General features: G+C 43.0%; 1 protein-coding gene across 3 annotated transcripts in view; it reads left to right on the plus strand.

The window, feature by feature from the left end:
- Positions 1-22,177, plus strand: part of LOC111156558 (family with sequence similarity 13 member A) — a 335,168-nt gene extending 312,991 nt beyond the window's left edge. For all 3 annotated transcript variants that reach the window (XM_022517539.1, XM_022517545.1, XM_022517554.1), the window contains 8 exons: positions 585-666; positions 1,423-1,643; positions 2,280-2,363; positions 10,294-10,389; positions 12,270-12,353; positions 17,876-18,072; positions 18,653-18,754; positions 21,064-22,177. In XM_022517539.1, the coding sequence (XP_022373247.1) occupies positions 585-666; positions 1,423-1,643; positions 2,280-2,363; positions 10,294-10,389; positions 12,270-12,353; positions 17,876-18,072; positions 18,653-18,754; positions 21,064-21,190 (993 nt within the window). In that variant the 3' untranslated portion in view covers positions 21,191-22,177. The remainder of the gene's footprint in view (positions 1-584; positions 667-1,422; positions 1,644-2,279; positions 2,364-10,293; positions 10,390-12,269; positions 12,354-17,875; positions 18,073-18,652; positions 18,755-21,063) is intronic.
- Positions 22,178-23,632: the final 1,455 nt, after the last annotated feature.

Raw genomic sequence — 23,632 nt, forward strand, 5'->3', positions numbered from 1 at the left:
GTATTCTTTCAAATGATTTGGTGTTTTAGTTGACCTCTTATAAACTCTGCGAGAAGGAATGGGAAAGATCATTAAATGACTCTTTATTTTGGCTAAAACTTAGTTCAAAATGATCTTCTAAAATTTCATCGGTACTGACCTCATTCTTCTCTCAGCTCTAAGCATTGACCACAAGAGTGGCAGAAAGGCAGTTTATGTGGTGATCCCAGCGTAAAACGTACCCCCTCAGCTTTCCATTCTGTTAACCCAATAGCTTAAACCTTCTGACTCCTGAAACAGGACCATGGACTAAATAGAAGTACAGCATTTTGCCTATGAGGAATTCTTTGAAAGCATCAAAAATAACCAAATGTAAAGAAAGATAATGGAATTACATTTATGATGTTTGCTCTGATTGTTCATGATGAATTTTTTCCCAGTGGGACTTGACTTTCTCTTCCTCTTTAAAACGATCTGATCATGGGGCACCTGGGTGGCTCAATTGCCTTTGGCTCAGGTCATGAACCCAGGGTTCTGGGATTGACCCCCACGTTGGGCTCCCTGCCTGGTTCGTATACATTTACATTAGATTTTCCTTTTCTCAGCCTTCCCACAGTGACAAAGCAGCCAATCCAGAGGTTCTAAAATGGACAAATGACCTTGCCAAATTCCGGAAACAGCTTAAAGGTAGGTAAAGTTTTAGACCTCCGCCATGGTTTTCACTTGCAGAATTCACAGTATCACTGCATCCTGAGTGCCACTGCTGAAATAGTTCAGAAAAGACAAATTCCTTGACGCTGCTTCCCAGCCTTCTTGGTGTTCAGAGCACACCTTCCCCATATCTCACCATGGTCTCCATCACAGGACAACCCGGGTCAGCTAAGATGCAAATTCTGCGGCATTTCCCCATTTACCTAAATCATGACTTTTTATTTGCTCTGGTGTTAGGAGAAGACCTGTAAGCATGGAGGAACATAAAAAGGATTGGGTCCTTGTCCCTCCAAAGCATGCTGTCTCTTAGAAGATAGTCATATAAACAACCACATGAAAATAATTCCAAAATGACATCTGTAAGTTGTCCAGAGAAAGTTGGCCAGAGTGAGGTGCTGGATCAGTCGGTGCTATTCAACAGTGAGGGAGTAGGTATAGAAACATCTACCACGTTCTGAGAACAGCAAACCTGTGGGTGTGGCCAAAGCATGGATGTTACATGGCTAAGGCTTTCTTAGGAACTCGGGTTAGGGAAGCACTCCAGATAGTTCAAGAAGATGTTAGCATTTTCTCAGGTTTTACATAATAACCCAGGGATTTCAACTACTGTTATAATTAGATAGTTTCTAAAAAAAGGTGGGACTACATGGTTACTAACACCACAGAAAAACAACTGAGGTTCAGCAGATATCAATTCTCATATGTCACCACCCCCAAATGTTTTCAAACTAGAGTCCAAACTAAAGATATCAGAAGAGGACCTAACCCCCAGGATGCGGCAGCGAAGCAACACACTGCCCAAGAGTTTCGGTTCCCAGCTTGAGAAAGAAGACGAGAAGAAGCAAGAGCTCATTGATAAAGCCGTAAAGCCCAGCGTCGAGGCCACCCTGGAATCCATCCAGAGGAAGCTCCAGGAGAAGCGGGCAGAAAGCAGCCGTCCTGAGGACATTAAGGTGTGGGGATTCGGTGGAGACCCCAAGCCAACTGCTAGTCAACATGGTGGAAACATAGGGCCTGACACATGGGTCCCTGTGGGAAGAGGTTACACAGTGACGTCTGCTCAGACCTCCCACACCCTTGTCCCCCACACTCTTAGATGTCTGGAGAAGCAGATGGAGCAGTCCGAGAGTGTTTTCAGTGCTAGTACTTTGGTTTAGGACGACCCATTGAAAGCAGAACACTCTCATATAGAGATTGCAGAAAGAAGCCGTTGGGGTTCACAGACGGTTTGATGGCTCTGGAGTAGAAGGGCTGTAGATGACCCTTTGGGACTGTGTAACTTGTGACCGTAGTCATCGCTTGGGCTGTTAAGCTAAGCCCGATGTGCCTGACAGCCTCGCTTACCTCAGCATGCCTTTGCTGCCACATGGGAGCCACAGGTAGTTGACGATGGCTCTGCTCTGCTCTCTCTGTTGCCAGCAGAAAGCCAGGAAGAGCTAATTCCTAAGTGAGCTTTGAATAGAGCTCAGAGGAACAACTGTAGGAAGATTCTTTTTAACCTTCCTTGAGGAAATTTGTTGACCGAAAGAAGCCGGAGTGTTCATAAATGTTTCCCCAACTTTGATTTCTCTCTCCTTGTGTTTATTCAGGATATGACCAAAGACCAGATTGCCAACGAGAAAGTGGCCCTGCAGAAAGCTCTGTTATATTACGAAAGCATTCATGGGCGGCCGGTATGTGAATGGACTGGGTTTCCTGCTTGGGGCCAATTGTGTGGCTCTAGAAATGAATCTTCTATGTTCAGTATTTGATACGTGGGTTTTCCTCATGTTTAGGAGATGACTTCCTATTTTCAGCAGACCTAAGATCTCTGAAGGCTGAACTGAGGAGAGATTTCCCCTGTTGAACAGATGCTGAATTTGAGTTCCAAAGAAACACAAGATTGCAGCTAACATGTAGTCACTAGTGTTCTGCTTCAGAGGGACAGTGGTGGAGGGGGATGTAGGTTGTAGATGAGTACACAAAGCTCTAGAGACTTCTCTGTCCCTAGCTCTGCCCCCATAAGCTGTCAGACTCGAGACATTCTTGTCCCTAAAATGAAGGTGTTAAACTAGTATGATTTGCCCAAAAATTCAATCTCACTTCAGTGTAGCCGAGGCCAGTGTAGAGAACTTCTTCTGTAGAGAAGTTCCAAGCACCATCCTGAACCAGAAATGTGAGGAATCCAAAATATGACTTTGCCTTTTTCTAGCGACAGGAAGCACTGAGAGCCATTTGTTATAAAGTGTGGTTATTGCGTGCTCTTCATTAGTCCTGGGGGAGACAGTGGCACAGTAGGCCTCTCTGCTCTATTCCTTAAGAAACTCATAATCAGATATCCTTGTCAGTTCCTTTCGGTGACGTTCTGTGGAGAGTGCTGTCAAGAACCCAACAGAACAAGTTCTTAAGAGCAGCTTGTAAAGAAGCAGGAAGTTTATATTCCCAGAAGCATTTGTACACAGCCAAAATGCGGAGGTCTCTTCTCCAGTCCCAGCCCCGGCTATATAATGGAGATAGTATTTTCATGTAAAATATACTCTTTTGAATAAAGAAGCTTCCAGAATAATGCACCAGACTCTAAGATCTGTGAGGGCAGGAGTTCTGTGTCTTGTTCCTCTAAAGGGGCGCCTGATGTCAGCATCTAGCACAAACACCTGACACCATGTGCCCAATAAACTGTGGAATGCATCGTCTGTGGTATTTTTGGTTCTGAATGTATCAGGTTTAAATTAAAAAAAAAAAAAAAAACCCGTGGGGCTGCTGATGATTGATTTTACTGGCCTATCCCTAGAGTGGAAAAATACTGGTGCTCCAGGATAATGGTCATGTTTCAGGCCAAGTTTTGTTTTGGATTTTTTAAAGGCATTGAACCAAATAGTAAATGCACTGGAGCTTAAACATATTGTGAAACTTGTCCTTTTCTCCTGGAGGATTCAAAATTTGGAGAAGTAGAACTGAACTCCTTCTAGCAGAGAGGAGCCCCTTCTCCACTGTTGGCTCAGAGCCTTTTAAGTGTAGATCTCCTTGTGGCCACCAGGCAGGTGGGGAAGGAGGAGGGGACTTGTACACTTTCCATCTCCAGCATTTCTTCTTTTCCTCACGTGGGTTCACCTACGACATTGATAGACTTCTTTGCCTGAGGCCCCAAGATCTCTCAGCTGCTTCCTAGTCCCAAACTTTGGGGCTAGTTAGGGGGCTTGTATGCTGGGTATCTGTTGCTCTGAGTTGGACACTGGTCCTCTCAGTCTGCCTGGGCTGAGGGGATGTGCAGGGACTGGGATCAGCAGACCGAGAGTCAGATCCCAGTCCTGTTGAGCCAGCCCTGGAGCTCTAGGCTACTGAGGTAGGAGTCGAGTGCTTTGTCTGTACCGTAGCTGCCCCTCGTAGCTTGTCACGGACGGTTCAGACCTGTGCAGACACATTTACCCGTGGGCTGTCTGGCACTGAGGAAGTGGGCTGGGTGGCTTAGCAGGTGGCTCAGGGGTTCCCCAGTCAATAATGTTGTCATTTCTGCTACAAGTATATGTTCTGCTATCTGCGGCCTTCTTCTTATTAAGTGATGGACTGAGGAGAGAGAACATACCCTGTTTTAGTGCTCTTATCATTAGGAATATGAAATCTTAGTTCTTGGCCCTTCTCTGTTTTTCGCTTTTCTCTCATCATTCTTTTAGATGTTGGAAGGAGACCGTTTTGGGTCTGGATACTAACATCTCATCGGGCAGGGAACAAGTGCTCTAGAACTTTGAGTGGCATTCGTTGCTGGTTCATGGTCAGACTCTCTGCCTCCCTCTGGAACATGGTGCCCCAGCCTCCTCAGGAAAAACAGAGTTCATTTGATATCCGGCCAGTGTGAAAATCAAAGAGTAAACTTCTCATTCTTAGGTCTGTGGTGTTGCCATGGACCCTGAACTGTAAATACCATTTGGGCAACACTCTTCCTAAAAGAAAAATATGTGGGTTTTCAGAGCTAGCCTATCATTCCAAACGCCAGCGGGGTTTTTTTGGTTTTTGTTTGTTTGTTTGTTTTTAGAAAAGCAGGTGCTCAAAGCTCATGGGTTTTTGCTGAGTCTACAGATTCTGATTTGAAAGGACAATGACTGACTGTCAGAATCACAGGCCAAAAACAGTTGTGTGCTACTCTTGTACATTTTTTAAACAAGGCTGTTTGCTTTAACAGTACAGTCCACAGAGTGACACGTGAATGAGAAACAAAATACACTCAGTTACTCAAGGGCACATAAATCCCTACTAATTATTATGAATGCATGTCCTTTCAACACTTCAAGATCTCATCAGAAGACCATGTCACAGAAAGTACAACACATAACTGCAGGTCACTGTGGTACACATCGCTCCTTGATGAGAACCTAGAAGGAAGGCGTTGCTTCTCAGAGCTTCTGGTTTCCCCTTGAGTCTCTTTCTCATCAGTATATTTTATATTATGCTCTAATATCTTGGGAACTAACATGACACGAAACACACTCTGTTCAAATTTAAATGCAGACTCTGAAGTCTTATATATGTATACTGCCCTTTGTCTATCCGCTATTTGGGATGATCTGATCTTTGCCTAGTCAACTATTATTACCTGATAATAAAGAGGAGAGAGTTGTCTCTTTCTGAGTTGATGGGCCAAAATGCAGTAGTTATAAGAATGCATCTCATTTGTCTTCTCCTGCTAGTAGTTTTATGACTCAGTGGTACCCTCCACACACAAACTCAAGCCAGTTGTTTTACTCAGAAGAGTTTGAGGCTATATAGTTTCTCGTCTGTCTGTGGCATCATTTCTCACAAAGTGGTGCTTCTAGCCTCTGTTTATAGGTAGAGGTCTTGTGAGCTCAACCTAGGCAGAGCTCTGAGCCTGGAAGGCAGAATTCTCTATATTAAGAGAACAACTCGGTCAAACCCTCTTAGAGGAAAATGCTTCATCGTGACATTTTTAGTATGTCTTCACTGTGTTACGATCCTACTTTACTTCATATCTTATTTGTGAATGGAAAGAAAACAACTAGGAGTCCTTAAACCTGGGTTCTTGACCCAAATCTATTGCCTTGGGCAAGTCATTGCCCTCTCCAGGGCTTAGTTTCATCGTATGAAAAAATAAGGCTCTTCTAGCTCTGACGTTCCAGGGTTCTAATTCTGTCCTTATCTCCATATTAAAATCCTGAGTCATTTTCTCTTTCACCTGTGCGGCACACTGTCCCGGTAACAGAGCCTGAATGGGTGTTTCTGTAAGGAAGTTTTATTTAAGGCTAAGACAGAAACCATCACAAAAGATAAAGGCAGACAAATGCGGTTGTCTAATTGGGCCTTTTGTAATTGTGTCCAAGACTTTCCCCTGTTTAAATGTGGATTAACTATTGGGTGGTGTTCCCTTGGTACCTGGAAATATTATCTGAGACTTTATAGAGCAACCAAATAGAGTAGTAAGGGATCATTGAAGATTTCTTTAATCAAAAATGAAGACTGGGGCACCTGGGTGGCTCATCAGTTAAGCGTCCGACTCTTGATTTCGGGTCAGGTCATGATCTCAGGGTCCTAGGATTGAAGTCCATCTTGGGCTCTGTGCTCAGCATGGAGTCTGCCTGAGATTCTGTCTCTCCTTCTCCCCCTCCCCCCACTCGTGTGTTCTCTCCACATAGATAGATAGATTGATAGATAGATAAAATCTTTTTTTTTTTTTTTAAACAAAGACAGAATGGGAGGAGCTGCTTTTGCCCTTTAGAAGTTTCCATCTAGGTTTTTATGTTATTCTGATTTGTGCACAAAAATACATCTTAGTAATAACCCTATTCCCACACATTGGAAAGCCATTCAGAGCTCCCACCTAAATGAAAATTTAATAAAGGCTGAAGCAAGAGGAGTGAAAGTGTAATAGAAAATATGATGTATTACATGCTTGGCCTAAAGTCATTTCCAAGCAACTGTAGATCACAAAGATTTTCTAATCTGAATTCTGCAGTTTACCAATCAGGAAATCAAGGCTCAGAGAATTTTACTGGCTCTTCAAAGGCCTGTTTTTCATCAATAACAAAATCTCCAAGCAGCAAATGACTCAAGAATAAGAGATATCAACTTCCAGTTTTCCCATGGTCCATTTAATATCAGCTGACCCCTCCTTTGTTTTAACAGTTCAGTCATGGCCCTGCTTTGTTTATGGAACTATTGGCTAGATTTTGGCTCTACTAAAAAATCCAGTTCTGGGGCGCCTGGGTGGCTCAGTGGTTTAAAAATCCAGTTCTGATAATTGAATGTGATGTGGTTTTATGATTTAGCATCACCAAGCCTTTGGCTTCAGATACAGATCACGAAAATAATTCTGGTGTAAATCAAGTAGTATTAATTCTTTTAACTGCTCAAATTTAAAGATCTCTAATATTTCTGGTGTTTAGCACTTCTACCAAATGCCAGTGTTAATTTTGGTGGAAATAGGGTGGGACCAGAGTCAGAAACTGGACTTTATCAAATCACTCACAGGTGATTAGTTCCTGAGGGTCATCAATTTAAAACATGAACAATTCATAGAAAATCTAAATATCAGTGTCATAAGCCAAAGAATTGAGCCAATGATCCCCTTCATCTGCTCCAACTAGAAAATGTGAACAAAGAATTAGAGAGGAAACTGGCTTCTATCAGATTTGCCACATCTGGCTGGTTTTACCAGCAAAGTCTCCTCCTAAAATCCACACTCTGCTTCTACAGTCCAGAAATGTTTCTGCCAAGCAGCAAAGAATAGGATGCGAGTCCACAATGGGAGATGGTAGCTCCTTATTATTGTTATTTTTCCTAGGTCTTTTGTCCACTGAACTATCGATTGTTGATCTTGCACAGTATTTCACCACATGTCATGGGTTGACAGCTAGGATGTGCCTTAACCTCATCCACAACACATTTCCTGGATATACATTGTGTTTAAAAAGTGATTCCATGTGTCCCAGTCCTGAACTGTGTCGTTTCACACGTGAGATCGTACAGACCCCTCCGTTTCTACTCCTCGGACTTACCTGTGGCTGTTGTTGAACTGTCGTTGAAGTATAACGTAAATACAGAAAGAAGCTCAAAGTGTAAATATATGTCTTGATGCATTTTCACCAAATAAACGAGTCCAGGTAACCAGCATCCAGACCAAGAAACAAATGTTACCAGTCCTCCCCCAGGCCTGCTTCTTGTCCCCTTCCAGTCAATACCAAGACCTCCGTTCCACCAAGGAAAACCATTACCTTGACTCTAAAGCTTAACTTCTGTTTGCTTCTTTCTGAACTTACTAAGTGGACTCTTAGAGTACCCTCGTGCCAGTAGTATCTGGCTTATATTATGTGACTGTCTTTTTGTGGGGTCAGTGTATGATGTTGCCCGTAGCTGTGGCCCACTCATCCTCATTGCTGTGCAGTGTTCAGTTGGGGGAGCGTATCTGTTCTGTTGCTGGGCATGTGGGTGTTTTCCAGTTTGCAGTTATTATAAGTAGTGCTGCTGTGAACATTATTCTGTGTGTCTGTTGGTGAGCTTGAGGCCACACTTGGTGGTGGTGTTTTTTACCCTTAAAAGCAGAGCCAAGGACTCATATGTGCAACTTTAGCAGGCACTGCCAAATAGTGGTCCAGCATGCTCTGCTCTAAGCAGCAGTGAAGGAGATTTCCAGTCCTTCCGCATTCTCGCTGACCCTTGACACCATCTGTTGTCTCATGTTAGCCATTGCGGTGGGCGCGTCTAGTAGGAACACCTATCGTTTGATCCTCAGTCTTTCTGGTGTAAAATAACATCTGTGTTCCCTTTCATTTTGGATGGTCATCTTCTATGAAATGCCAGTTTTAAAACTCCTTTTGATATGGCAGCTAACAATAGGAAAATGCCATGTGCTTTTCAATATTGTGTTATTAGGAAGAAATAGAAAAGATTCTTATTGCTGTTCATAGAAAATAGTTCCACAAGATATTTCTGCCCAATGAGAGTGACCTATCCTGGCAGGTGAAGTTCGTCCAAAGATCACTTACTGTTGACCGCTTTGAGAAAGGCAGATAGAAAAGGTTAAAAAGGAATAATCCATTTGTGCATAACCCACGGTTGTCTTCAGAGCGGAAGGCCCAGCAGGCCCCTAATACCATTTGCTCTTCCTTACCTCTGTAACTCTTGCCTTATGTGTCCAGGGGAAATAAAGTGCAGAAGACAGACCACAAACTTGAAACAAAGAGGAAATACAGAAAGAAGGGATTTAAGTAATCTCTGTTGGCATTTAAGTAAAGAAGGGAAATGCATGCATACCTATACACTTGGCATACACATTTATGTTTGAAATAGTCTCTCACTTCACACATATTAATGGAATATTTCCATTATGTCAGGCACTGAGGTAGTTTCCAGGGATCCAGAAACACCTACTGTGCTCTCAGGGGGCTTATAGTCTCGAAGAAGAGACAGATGTGCCAACAGATAGTTACTGTAGAGTATAAAATGTGTCATCTGCTGGGTCTGCTGTAATAAAATACCATACACAACCACCTTATAAACAACAGAGATATATTTGTCATAGTCCTGGAGGCTGGAAAGGCCAAGAGCAAGGAACTGATAGATTCGGTGTCTGGTAAGGGCCCTTTCCTGGTTCACAGGCAGCCATTTTCTTGCTGTCCTCACATGACAGGAGGAGCCAGGGGACCTCCTGGGGTCTCTTTTACAAGGGCACTACTCATGTTCGTGGGGGCTCCACCCCCATGACCTTACCACCTCCCAAAGCCCCAGTGCCCAATAGCATCACATGGGGCACTAGGTTGGAGGGGACATGCACATTCCACACAAGCATGTGTGGGGTTACGCAGTGTACACAGGTTGCAGTAGGTGACACAGAGGTGTGTGAGCAGGTCTCTCAGAGTGGGGAAGGAGTGTTGGAAGAAGGCTGCATGGGGGAGGTGGCTCCTCTGCCAAACCAAGGAGCAGAGAGGAGGCCGTTCCAGGCTATAGGGAACTAGGCAAAGAGGGATGAGACACCCTGGTTTTTCTCTGGAGCTTGAGGTCTGACAGGAAGAAGAGGTAGCAAGTGATGACGGGCTTCTAGTACAACACCAGGGGGTTCGCCTGGTTCCTCCCCACTGCCTGTGGACACAGTCCCTTCTACGTCTGTGAGCGCTCTGCCGGATCTCAGGGCACTGGAGAGGAGACCATCCGTGCAGTCTATTGGCAGGTGTTTCTTGAAAACTACGGTTTGCCAGAATCTTGTCCTTAAAAACAAAAACAACTTCATGGAGGAGAAAGACCTGTAAAACAAAAGTAATAAAAACTGATCACAGAGCTGCACAGTTTAAGGATTATCATAGAAATACATGCTTTCTTCTTCCCTGGATCTGGAAAATTGTAAATCACTTTGAATAGTTTAAACAGGGAACCAATCATGGTCATAGCTTTGATTGAGGAAAAGCAATATGACGATGGAGTGATTTCCAAAGATCTGCCGCTGAAGTAGATATTTTAAACGTTCTCTGACTAAATACTACCACCCGTTTCCATGAGTTTTGCAAGAATGGGGAGAGTGGAGCTGAATCATCCGGATTTCCCTCAGGCCCAGAGCATGCTTGAGCCTCTGCTAGCCTGACTGTAGCGGAGGCAGCTTCTTAGCTCTGATGCTCTTGTTTTCAGGTAAGCAAGAACGAGCGTCAGGTCATGAAGCCACTGTACGACAGATACCGGCTGGTCAAGCAGATCCTGTCCCGAGCCAACACCATCCCCATCATTGTGAGTACGGCACCTTTCTGTGCTTGACCGCCTGCGGGGTGGGCCCTGGCTGTGGTGAGAGCGCCCCACCCTGCCTTCTCACTGAGGAGTGGGCTTTAATAGTTGAACCTGGCATGAATACTTACAGCCCATCCGCTTGGGGCATGAAGAATGTATCTAAGACTTCTGAGACTACGTTTGCCCAAATGAGCAAATCTGAAGCTGCTAGAATTTTGTTTTCTTCTGGGCAGCATGCTTTGACATAGCCATCCGTCTGACTGGTGCTGGGCTGACTTCCCACCCTTCCCTCAGAGACCGAGCGCCAGCAGGACGGGGCTGTGCTTTCCCCAGGACCCTCTAGTCCAGAGGCCTCTCCGGTCCCAAATCTTCTCTCTCCCTCCAAGAGAGGGATAGTCCCACTGGGAATTCTCTCCAGGGAGAAATCCTAAGGACCTCCAGAGAGCAGCTTCTTTGGGGAGGCTCTAGAGAAGCTGAGGTGGAACTAAAGGGAGGGAGGCTAGTACCTAGGCGGCTGCTGTCACCGGCCACCATCCTCTGACTGACACGCAACTACTTTTGGCCTCTGAATTTTTATTTTGTCCAGAGTAGGGAACAGCATCTTGTCTTCAGGCACTGGCCAGCTTGCCCTCCTTCCATATTTATTCCAGTATTCCCCCCATATTTCCACCCAGCTTGTGAGTGAACCTTACTGCCCTATCCATCTCCTGGGGCATCCTTTGCCTCTGGCCCAGTGCTCTCCTCCGGGAGTACAGGGGGCTTTCTCTGCTAACTTTTAAACTTTCTAATAAGCAGCCACAGCCTTGTTTTTATGTTGTTATTAAAATGGAGGCCATCTTAGCTGCTGCTCTTCAGTTCCTGCTTTAAATCTCCTTGTTTCTTTCTTTCTTTTTTTTTTCTTAAGATTTTCTTTTTGGGGTGCCTGGGTGGCTCAGTCAGTTAAGTGTCTGCCTTTGGCTTAGGTTATGATCCCAGAGTTCTGGGAATGAGCCCCATGTCAGGCTCCACGCTCAGTGGGAAGCCTGCTTCTCCCTCTCCCTCTGCAGCTCCCTCTGCTATTCCCTCTGCTTGTGCATGTACATGTTCTCTCTCTCTCTCTCAAATATATAAATAAAATCCTAAAAAAAAGAAAAAAAAGATTTTCTTTTTAAGCAATCTCTACACCTAACGTGGGGCTCAAACTCACAACCCTGAGATCAAGAGCCACATGCTCCACCTACTGAGCCAACCAGGCGCCCCTCCTTGTTCATTTCTAAGATAAGATCTTTGTATTACTTTTAACAGTGTATCTGTCCCTAGGCATGAGGGAGGATCCAGACTTCAGGCAGGTGTGTTAGAAGAAAACGACTTCTTTAGAAATTCTTCCCAGAATAAATTAGTGAACTAACCAACGAAAGGATTCGATCTAAGGACTCCTTTCCTTGTCCAGTCAGGAGCCCTGTGTGCCCTCAGCAGGTGTCTCTCAATAAGGAGAATGCACAGCAGGGAGGCTGTACAACATCTGAATCCCCTCAGCAGCCTATGTTGTGCTCGAAGCTTCTAACGGTTCCTGGGTTCTCATTCCTCTGTCATCAGGGAGGAGAGGGGAGGAGGAGCAGGCCAGCGTCTCTCCTCAGGCTTCTTCTGTGTTCAGTTAGCATGCTTGTGGGCTAGTCTTGCTGTCCTGTGGCCTCCTTGGCTTGGGGCTGTGGGCTCTGGGACGAAGCAGCGCCTCAGACAAGAATTTTGGTTGTCTCGGGTTTTCCTGGGACTGTTCGGCGGGCAGGGGTTAGGGTGTATAGTTCAAAGTCAGTGATGAATCCTAGTGACCCAGAGGAGGCAGAGGCCTGGAGGGCAAGGGAGAGGGGTTCGAAGTATAACCACCTTGTCCACACCTGTCGCAGGGATCCCCCTCCAGCAAGCGGAGAAGCCCTTTGCTGCAGCCAATTATCGAGGGCGAAACGGCTTCCTTCTTCAAGGAGATAAAGGTGAAGACATCTCCCAAACTGGCTTCCATTCTCTCCCTGCTTCCCCTCCTCCCGTGGATGAGGGGGAGGGTGGGGCGCAGCAGCAATGGGGCCCGCGGTGCTTGTGCTGTGCCTTCACAATCATCAGCTGCTCGTAACTAACCACCAGCAGCCCCCACCTTACTGATCCTAGGGCCAAGCTGATCTCCTTAGTTTCATCTCATCTCCCTGCTTTTTTGTACCTTGCTGTCATTTGTTTTGTTCTCATTTTGCTTTCAGGGATTGGGGGAGGGGGTTCCACAATATTTTTTGGTTTGTTTTCCTCTATTTGGAATGGATTTTCTGTATTCCAGAAACTTTTTCAATGAACTCACTGGGTAGCCTTCCTAAAAATCGTATTTACTGAGTTTCTAGAAAACCTAGAATTAACAAAGGCAATCTAGGTAGCACACGACAAAAAAAAAAACTATCATTTCGCAGACAGGTATCTTCCTTGCCTTTGCCCAATTTCCTGGTGCCGTCTCACCCACTCCTCCTGCCTTTTGCCTGGACCCTGGCACATGTAGTCCTCGGGATTCGGTTGATAATCTCCTGATCTGTGAATGCAGTGCCATCGCCAGCAGCCACTGGAATCTGTGCTCTGGTGTTTTTTACCCCAGGAGTAATTATGGGTTCTATACAGGTAATCCTCGTCCTCAGTGGCCCCTTTAGCTAGAATGGGAAGTAGACTCAGTGCCCCTAGGTCTCTGTGTCTCTGTCAGGACCTACCTGGCCTGGACCACAATCAGCGTCTTTTGCAGTTTTGTTTCTAGGTGACTTAACGAACTGGACTGCCTTCCATAGTGCTCTAGAAATGAAAAACCAGATTCTTTTTTTTTTTTTAAATCAGTGATTATTTGTTAGCAATTGGAGTTTCACTTGTCATATTCCTGGGAAAGTCCTAAGCCTGGGGTGGTCATTTTTCTACTGTAGTTAGAAATAGTATCCCAGAACCCAAGGGCCTCATTCCCACAAGGGACAACAGGTGAGAACCACTCCATTGTCCTGCCTGGTCCTCATCGTTATGACTGAGGTAAGGTACCAGAAGCTGCACAGTCTTTGATCTTATTTATTTTTTTCCCTTTTCTTTGTTCTTAGGGGCCTTCAGTATTTCATATACCTAATTATAAGGTATTAGGCAATGATTACACTCATTATTCATATTCTTTTACCTAGAATTCATTCTATAAAAATGCTCTAAACAAAACAATTAGGCAAATATGCTCTATTATATTTTTAAAATTGGAGCTATTTTCTTATAATAAGACTTGATGTTGATGAAAGAAGAAAAATTTTGTCTGGCTGGTAATTTCACATGAGAATGAAGTCACCATAATTGAAGAAATTTGGGCAATTTTGTGTATTGAAAATGAGCAATAGAACTGTTACTAGATAAAAATGTGTTCTTTAACACATCCAAAATATGATATTTAATAAATAATTGTCTCATTAAATGAATGGAAGATATATTAATGATGCACTTTTTAAAAGAGGGCATTCTTCCAAATCTTCTTGCTCAGCTCAGTTTATTTTTTTCACAAGTATATTTTGGCCATGGCTCTTCTTTTGGTCCACGTGGTGGTCAAAATTTCAGATAATTTTGCAATGCTTACATTGCTTTTGTAAATAGTGTTGTCTTTTAGTTCATTTTGTTCCAACTGGCCAGGCTTATTAGCATGTGTTTGGACTGTACTAAGTCTTGGCAATTCTAAGACAATTTAGAATTTGATGTGGGTTCAGATCAGAAGATTGTATCAAGGTGGTTTCCTTAAAAGCCACCCCTGGTTTTAAATGCTTATGGTAGGAAAACAGATGTATGTAAAGTAGAACCAGCCCAGTTTCTGAAGCCCTAGATCTTCCTAGATCCTAGAGATAGTCCAGTCAATTCTCCTATCCAACATAAGAATTTCCTTTAAAACTTACCTGACAGAATAGAGACACAATCTCTAAGAAGTGATTCTGTCCTCAAGCTTGGAAAATTTACGGCAATGGAGAAGGGCACTCATTCCATGGGCTAAGCATCAATAGTAACAAAAACTTATTTTATATCATATTATTAGTTGTATCATTATCAATATTAGAATACTAAGAGTCAATAATAATTATATGACATGCAGTTTCAGAATGTATAAGTTTGATAAGTATAAAGATAATTTAAAATTACAATATTCGTAGTTATTAATGTATTGCTTTCTACGTAATAGGCTGAGTGTTGCCTGTTGGAACAAGATGGGAGTGAGTGTAACTGCTGCTTCCTTGAGAGCCCTCCATACCTTTACTATCACCTGTCCTGTCCACTCTCACCCACCCACAGCCTGTGGAAGTTTTTTCTCCAAGTTCTCCTTACTATTCCTCATGCGATATTTGTCCCAGACCTTCCAGCAACCTCGTGGCTCTGCTCTAATCACACCAGTTTATCTCTGTCCCTCTGATACACTGATAGCCAGGACTGAACAGTGCTTTAGATAGGACTTCACCAGCGAGATAGATAGTGGACCAAGGACTATCTATTTACCTGGATGGTTGGGGCCCTTTGTTTGACTAGTCTATGCCTATGAGACTCTCAATGTGTTGTGAGTTCGTCGTTCTCTTTCTAGGGCAGCATGCGTCCAGCTTCCGCACTGTAGACATTTTGGGGCCAGATAGCTTGCTGTCATTGGGGGCTGGCCTCCGGCCACTAGATGCCAGTAGTGCCCAACAACCACCCCCTTCCCAGTTGTGACCAAAACTGTCCCCAGACCTTGCCAAAGGCCCACTAGGGTCAAAATCACCCCCAGGTGAGACCAATGCCCAAGGCCCCGTTTCACTGCTGATTGATACAATCCCTCGCTTCCCTTTCCATGGGTTGCTTGTCATCTATGTCCAACTTTTTTTTCTAACCTAAATTGTAGGACCTGGAGGTTTTTTTTGCCACATTTCTATTTCAGCCCCATGAAATTGATTAAATCTAGATTTTGTATTCCAACATGCCAAATATCCATCCCTTCTTTGTATTATCTATGCATTTTGTGAATATGCCTTTTGGGTCTTTTACCCAAGTGATTGATGAATATTGAGTAAGGCTGGGTCAGGTCAAGAACCTGCTATAGACTTCCCTTCAGATTCACATCACCATTGCATCATCACTCTGTACAGATTTTCACAATCAGCTTTCTTTTTTTTTTGTTTGTCTGAAAATTTTATTTTTTAAGTAATCTCTATACCGAACATGGAGCTTGAACTCACAACTCTGACACCAAGAGTCATATGTTCCACCAACTAAGCCAGCCAGGCACCCCATCAGCGTCCTTTCATAGATCAACTCACCTCATTAATTATTGAATTCCAGATATTATGCCATTCCTATCAAAAAAGGAAAAATGGTTAGTTTCCATCATTTGTTTTAAGGGAGCCATTGCTAGTCACTGTCGATCACAGACTCTTTTTTAGTTGTTCCTATATTATCTATGTGTTCATTCCTTCTAGGATCTACCCAATAGCCACAACAACTAGATGGTCATATAATTTCAAGATATAGTTTGTCATTTCTTTTTTTTCCTATGATTTTTTGCAGCTTGATGAGAATAGCTTTGTTAAGCCTCGTCTTTGAATACATGATTTCCCACTGTAGGCAAGACACATTTTCAAGTTTTTAAGTTCTCTTAAAACTTTGGGATATAGGGGCGCCTGGGTGGCTCAGTGGGTTAAGCCTCTGCCTTCAGCTCAGGTCATGATCCCAGGGTCCTGGGACCAAGCCCAGCATCGGGCTCTCTGTTCAGCAGGGAACCTGCTTCCCTTCCTCTCTCTCTGCCTGCCTCTCTGCCTACTTGTGATCTCTGTCTGTCAAATAAATAAATAAAAATTTTAAAAAAATAAATAAATAAAACTGGATTACTGGACTGTTTGACAGACATTAATTAAGCACTTACCATATGCAGGCATTGGCTAAGCTCTAAGCAGTGAATAGACAGACCCAAATCCCTGCCTCCTTGGAGGTTAGGGCCAGGTGGTTCCACCTGGCCTTCCTCCTGCCTGCCTCTCTGCCTACTTGTGATCTCTGTCTGTCAAGTACGTAAATAGGAGCCTCTGGACCAGGTGTGCCTTTTCAGGTACATACCTTATCTCAAACAATCCTTCTAAAAATTACAGAGGGTGGGAATTATTACTTCCTTTTACAAAAAAAAAAAAAAAAAAGAGCAAGAGAGAGAGAAACTTTTAAATTACTAATTTTAAAAGTCACTTTTATTCTATACATTTAAAAATGTCTTTAATATTTTCAGTTTTTAAAAATTAACCATGAGGCATTTACTCCAGCTGAAGAGATGGGAGATCTGAAGTCACAGCAGAGAGAATCTGGAAAAGCTACCTAGTTTTTACCAATTTTATCTTCATGCCTTCAGAGCAGTACTTTCGTCATAGTTTTGTACTGGTCCTTTTTTTGTTTTGTTTTTCCTGTCTTGTTTGTTTATTCACATGATTTCTCGTCAGAAGCACCATTGCAAACATAGCAACTTTATGGTAAGAAAACCCGCCACAGGCAGTTTGCATACTTGTACCTTGACTACCAATGGAACTGCCCCTGCTTCCTGAGATTAATTTGTTGCATTGGTGCTGGAGCCACTTGGCTTCACTGGAATAATTGATATTATACTTGCTATTGTTCATGTAGCTGTGCCCGAACCACTTTTTAAATTTTCCAGTTATTAGGATATTCTCATCTGCTCTGACTATATATTTTGGCAGTAAATTGCTTCTTTTAAAATCTTCCATTCAGACTGATATGATTTCATCCTTAGACTTAAATTGGCACTAAGAAACTCTAATTTGACTTGATTGTTTTTCTAATTCCATTACCAAGATAGAGAATATCGTACTTTTCTTAGAATCTTGGATGCTGGAAAATACAGCTGTGGCCCTTGGATGTTCCTTGAAAAAAAAAACTTAAGCGTGTTAGGATTCCAATCACGAGAACATAAATGTTTTGATCTCAAAACTTTCCTAAAACTCTGTGCATCAGAAACCACAAAATATTTTATAATCAGAACTCTTAAATAGAAACATTATATTGTTCCATTTCTGTAGATGTTGATAGCTTAATAAAAAATATTGTCCAAGGCCCACAACTAATGGAATCCCTAAAGCACTGATGGCTGGTGGTGGATTTTGTTATGTATTATCCCAGAGCTGGGGATTTTGAGATTCAGTTGATTTAGGGTATAAATTATAATGGTGGTTCCTTCATACCCTCAGTCTTGACAGCTGTTCATTGTGCTATATACCAATTTTTTCTATAGTGTTAGAGTTTTTTCCCCTACTGAGTAACTGTGTTTAGTGTTGGTGTTACTTACCGTGTTCATGTAGACTTTCAGCTATAGTTGGGTATAATGTATGTATGTGTTGCTAAATGTAGATACAGAAGAAACTGTATGGTGTCGGATAATTAAGTGACCGTTACATGATACTTACAATGCAAGAGTGCCAGGAAAAGTAACCGGGTTTTTATCGGGGTTGCTGTGCATCTCCAGGAAGAAGATGAGGGTTCGGAGGATGATAGTAACACGAAGCCAGACTTCACGGTCACTCTGAAGACTGATTTCAGTGCACGCTGCTTCCTGGACCAATTTGAAGATGATGCTGATGGGTTTATATCCCCAATGGATGATAAAATACCATCGAAGTGCAGCCAGGACACCGGGCTTTCAAATCTCCATGCTGCTTCAATGTAGGTCCTGTTGGCAATGCTGTTGAAATGTTGGGGTGAAAATACCATTCTTAAATATTTTAGCCTTTCTATTTAAATAAGTTGTCTGACAAAACACAAGTGATTTACGTGGGGGACATCTGCATGGTTAGAACAGTGAATCTTTTTTAGCTTCAGACTCCGTGTTCTCTGTTCTCCATCCCCTGTCCCTGGAGGGAGCACTGAGATCTCGCATGAGCAGCCAGGTCTCCCGATGGCACTGCACGGTTCTGTATTCCACAGCTCTTCATTTAACACGTACCAAGAGCCAATGTCATCTTTCTTTCAAAGCAAAATACAATAAAGTGCCATGGGATTCCACAAGACCTAAGGATTCATAAGCGGCAGGGACTTGACAGGAGCCCCAGGATCCGTACCTGTCAGGACGTTTGGCATGCAGAGGATGGAGGACCTCCATTTCTGCTGTCCCTCAGCTCCCCAACAGTTCTTGCATTTACATTCTTCCCCCCGGTCTCCACAGCCCCTATCGAGTTGCACATTCATTGTATTTATAACAATTCAGATTTAACCAAGTTTTCTTAAAATTTTCTGTCCTTCTCAGACCAGAACTCTTGGAACACCTTCAGGAAATGAGAGAAGAAAAGAAAAGGATTCGAAAGAAACTCCGTGATTTTGAAGACACTTTTTTCAGACAAAATGGAAGGTAGCACCTGTTTCCTCTCCCCTAACTCCTGCCCCTCTGCACACACACCCCTCCTTTCTTCCTGTCATATCTCTGCAGTATCTCCCAAGTGGGAAAGCCTCTGCATCCTGCCTGTAGCCTAGTCCTTTGGAGGTTCACTGTGGGAGGGGGAGGGCCGTGTGGTCCTTCAGCAAGAAATGCTCCTGGGTTAGTCTCCAAGACTGATGTAAATTCAGCTAACATTTACACAACCAACCTGTCACCTCAAATTCTAATCTCAAATGAGCAACTTGAAGCTACGTTTCCAATTGATAGCATTGCTTTTTGGTTTGGGTTTGGGGAGGGGAGGTGTTGTCTTAATAGGCTAAAAGGAGAAATAAGGAAAGGGCAACTTTTTAGGCTTATTTTAAAAAGCAAAGGTTTTTAAAGATCGTTGGGTTTGAATGAAAAACGTGCAAGAAGCAGTAAGTCCCCGAGACTGACAGGTACTGCCTTTCCCGAGTGAGTTTCAAGACATGAGGTAATCAGCCTTGTAGAACATCATCCTAAGGAATAGCACACCTGTTTGCAAGCGACCGCACACAGTGCATACCAGTTCACATCATGAGACGAGGGTAGGGCAGGGAAGAGATTTGCGTCTCTTACATTAAGTTTTAATACCTTAAGATGATTTCATTTTAATCTAAACTATTTAAATGGTGTAAATATAGTTTCTCTTTAAAAGATCCCCTTTCATGCTTCTCAAAAGTATTGAGGGAAAAAACCACCATAAACACTAACTTCACCATTGAAAATGTGTTGTATTCCAGTTTATTTCAGTTATTACATATATTTATTTTTTAGCATCCCTAATTTGGATCATATGGTGACTTTCTTAAGATTTATGAATTTTTATGCCTACATATTTGCTTTTCTTTCCCCATGCATTGTAGGCTATTTAGAAAATATCGATAGGCAGACAAAAGAAATAATACGCAAAAAAAGAAGAAGAAACCAAAGACAAACCAGGATTAATGTTTGTTCCATCCCATTCTTCTTTCTAAACATATTCTTGGTTTGTCTATCTTTTTTCCATGTAATTGCAGTTGCTTTATGCACAGCTATCTTGTACATGAGGAACTATATAAAATGATGTATAAACTTCACAAGTTTTAAGAAAGGATAGCTGATGGGAATTTATAATCATCATGCAAGGTAGGGGTTTTATTTTAAGTTTTTATTTATTTAAGTAATCTCTACACGAAACATGGGGCTCAAACTCATGACCCTGAGCTCAAGAGTCACGTGCTCTTCCAACGGAGTCCGCCAGGTGTCTCATCATACAAGTTTGAAACTCTGACTTCAGTCCTCATTAAATCTGGTTCCCTTATTTCATATCTGAGGAGAGGGAAGTCCCTTGAAGAGCAGGGTGAGGCCAACTATCAGATTGCTGTTCCCTTCACTGCCCTGTGCTGAGAAGCCATCTAGAACCCTTTACTTGAACAAGGCAGAGCATGAGTAAAATCAGTTTGTTTCTCAGTTCATTGAACCAAATTAAATAAGCCCCATGCTATCCCCTTTCCTGTATTTTCTCTTTAATAAGAAGAGAAGGAAGCCTGGTATTTGCATGTTTGACATCGCATTTCAAAGTGGAACGAGAAGTAGAATGGCACCACACAATGGTTGAGAACGTAGACAGTAGCACCTTTTCATCCCGACCTTGTAGGGCTCATACCAGACCATGGGGACAGAGTACATAGCACAGTGCTTGACCTGCAGTAAGCTCTCAGTTAATATTTGCACATATTAAAAAGTATGCATATGAAATTACTCAGTCACCTATAAGGGCTTATTAGTGTTAAGTGACCCAATTGCTGAATTCCAAGACTAATTTTATAATAAGTAGGATATTAACTATCTGTTTTTTAAGCCTATAAATTATGGGTATGCCAATTGCTAATTAGAAACTTAATGGTTCATTAAATGAAGTACATAAAAGTGAGAAGGCATTAAGTGTAAATAAAGGATTTCAGTCTACGGAGACTCCCAATGTGCATTCATGCATACCAGCAGCAGAGAGAAAAATTTTCTACAGTTTTTAGTCCTTCCCACCATTCTACAGGATGCCAGCTTAACTCAAAAAATTCATGTGCATGGTGCCTTCCGAGGGGAGCAATCTCTCACTGCTTGTGTAAACCCAGCTGCAGTCTTGATACCCAGGGACACTTGGGAACACCGATTCTACAGGTTGATAAACTGCAGATCCTACCTGACAATAAATCACCTGATGAACAGTAGATCTAGGAGGGACAGACAGTGATCCTCAGCCCCCTTTCCTTTGTTTCCACTAGAAATGTCCAGAAGGAAGACCGCACTCCCATGGCTGAAGAATACAGTGAATATAAGCACATAAAGGCAAAACTAAGGCTCTTGGAGGTGCTCATCAGCAAGAGAGACACTGATTCCAAGTCCATGTGAGGGGACAGCCCCAGCCCGCGCGGAGGGGCTACAGGAGCAAGCTGAGCTTGGCGCCCGCCTCCCCTAGTCAACAGCAGCTCTGCACAAACTGGAAGGCAGCCTTGGAGCTGGACCTGCAAAGCATGTAGCCCTTTGGCCTCCAGGCCTTTGGGATCAGTCCGTTTTCGCTGCCAGCCTCAGAAACTGCCTGGATGGAAGAAGGCAGCCTGCCTGGATTTAAGAATTTTGTAAGGAAAAGTCAAGATCCCCCAGGTGCACAGAGACATGAGGGGAAGATTTCCTAATGCTGGCAGTGACGAATCACTCCGTGGAGACACACTCGTCTACAGAGAACGTGCACAGTTCTTCCCTGGATAACTGAGGGACATGTCTACTGTGATAACAAGAAACAAAGCCCAGCTCAGGACTCCACTCTGAAGAGCGAACTCGCCGTGCGTGTCCATGTCCTCTTTGCACCTGGTAAAGTGGGAACGGGCGTCGGAGCCCTATTTGCTGCCTTGGCTATTCTCGTCAGCTTCCCACAGAGCTGTACCTCTACCCCTCGCGCAACTTGTTCCCCTTAGGTTCTCAGGTAGACGGAAGCCGCGTCTGCCCGGCACGGCGATGCAGTCGCCTGTTGGACGGTGTGTTGCTTCAGGACTTCTTCAGCTGACGAAGAATTTTGATCCCTGAGTAGGACTGGATCATCTGCAGAGGACAGAGGGAATATAGCTATATTCATGCTGATTTTTTAAATCAGGCAACAGGGTGAAGAGCCTCGAAAATTCCTTCCTGGACATAGATTGCACTTAATCAGTCTCAGATTTTCACATCCAACACTAAGCAAGGCCAGCATGCTACAGCATCCTCTTTGGGGCTTGGTTTCAATTTTGACTCTAGCCAAACCTAAAGGATCTTGCTTAATTCTTAGCTTAAGTATTGAGGATCATGAGAAAGAGAGAGAGTAAGAGCCTGTGTTCTAAGCCTTCTGAGTTCTTATCAGAGTTTAATGTGGGTTTTTTTTTTTTTAAGTAAACCTGCACTAAAATCCCCTCACCAAGGGGGTAAATGTAGCCCTCAGAACTCAGCCCAAGGCCGAATCTAAATCACACTATTTTCAAGATCATGTGTAAAGAGTAAAAGAATGGTGTGTGGTCACTTAGGATTATAATTTTTTCAGAGACTGTGTCACAAAGCTGTCTATATTAGACATTTGGGGAAGACCAGGGAATTTAAAACACCGAATTCTTCATCTCTTCACTGTGCTGATGTCACCTTGTGATTTTCACCTTCCATGTCTGCACCGAGGAAAGTGAATTCTGTCTCTGCCTGTCGGTCCAAGGCCTCCGTTTGCGCTCTGTGGGCTGGAGCACAGGTGTCCGCATACCAGCCGCCGGCTGCCGAGAGAAGGCACTTCGGCAGGATCGCCTGTTGAAGATAATGTCACAGGGGAGCAGGAGAGCAAGGCTGCTGCCCTCCTGTTGGCTTTGAGAGATACCTTCCTCAAGGGTACCATTGTGTTCGGTATGGTAAGAAGAAGAAAATAAAAATGTAAAACTCTACTGACCCGTCGTCAGTTTCAAAATGGGTTCTTGAGAAACTGGTCAGATTGTAGTGATAGCACTGTTTTCCATTGCTGAAGTGAGGTAGAAGCTGTCAGTTGACAATTGTTCTAAGTCGGGAGTAGGGGGAAAAGAATACCTTTATGTTTGCTCTTAAAAATAATCATATAGAAGCATGAGCTGTGTGTTGGAAGTGCCCTGTGTTAATCCACACATTTAAAGACGGTACATAATCTACAGATTTAAATGTACGTGAATCTATAGTTTGGTATTCTTTGCTCTACTGTTTACATTGCAGATCACTATAATTTCAAGGAGTTATATTATAAATAAAATTAAGCACTTTAGGACGTTTTCTATTTTTGAAATCTGAACATGAATCATTCACATGACCAAAAATTGTATTTTTTAAAAGAAATCCATGTCTAGTCTGTCCTTTTTGAGTAATTTTTCTCTTAAATAAGCTATAATACAAATCAAATCATTACCAGTTAACCTTTAAAGCACATCTGTTTAATAAGAGTATTGTTTTGAAAATACTAATATGCTACAGAATTTTAAAACATGCTATATATAAATGAGGAGCTACTAAATGTTTGAAATCTATTGTTTCTGCCGAAGGTAAATTAAATAAAAGATTTATCCAGGACTCCCCATTCAAATTTGTATGATTAAATAAAAGAAAACACCAAGTTACAGTCAAATAAATTGTGTATGGAATGTCATGTTTTCCTTTGTAATTTCTCCTCTATATTAATTTCATAGAAGGGCACCCAGATTAAGGGCGAAAAAGCCCTGTTTATACTCGATCCTATTTGAAGACATGGCGGTAGGTGACGGCTCTGCCAGAAATGCTGAGGCAAATTTGTTTCCACAGCAACCATTTCTGTAGCCCAGGGTC

The sequence above is a fragment of the Enhydra lutris genome, unplaced genomic scaffold, assembly GCF_002288905.1.
Source record: "Enhydra lutris kenyoni isolate GAN:26980312 unplaced genomic scaffold, ASM228890v2 scaffoldscaffold3, whole genome shotgun sequence".
In the NCBI taxonomy this organism is placed as follows: Eukaryota; Metazoa; Chordata; class Mammalia; order Carnivora; family Mustelidae; genus Enhydra; species Enhydra lutris.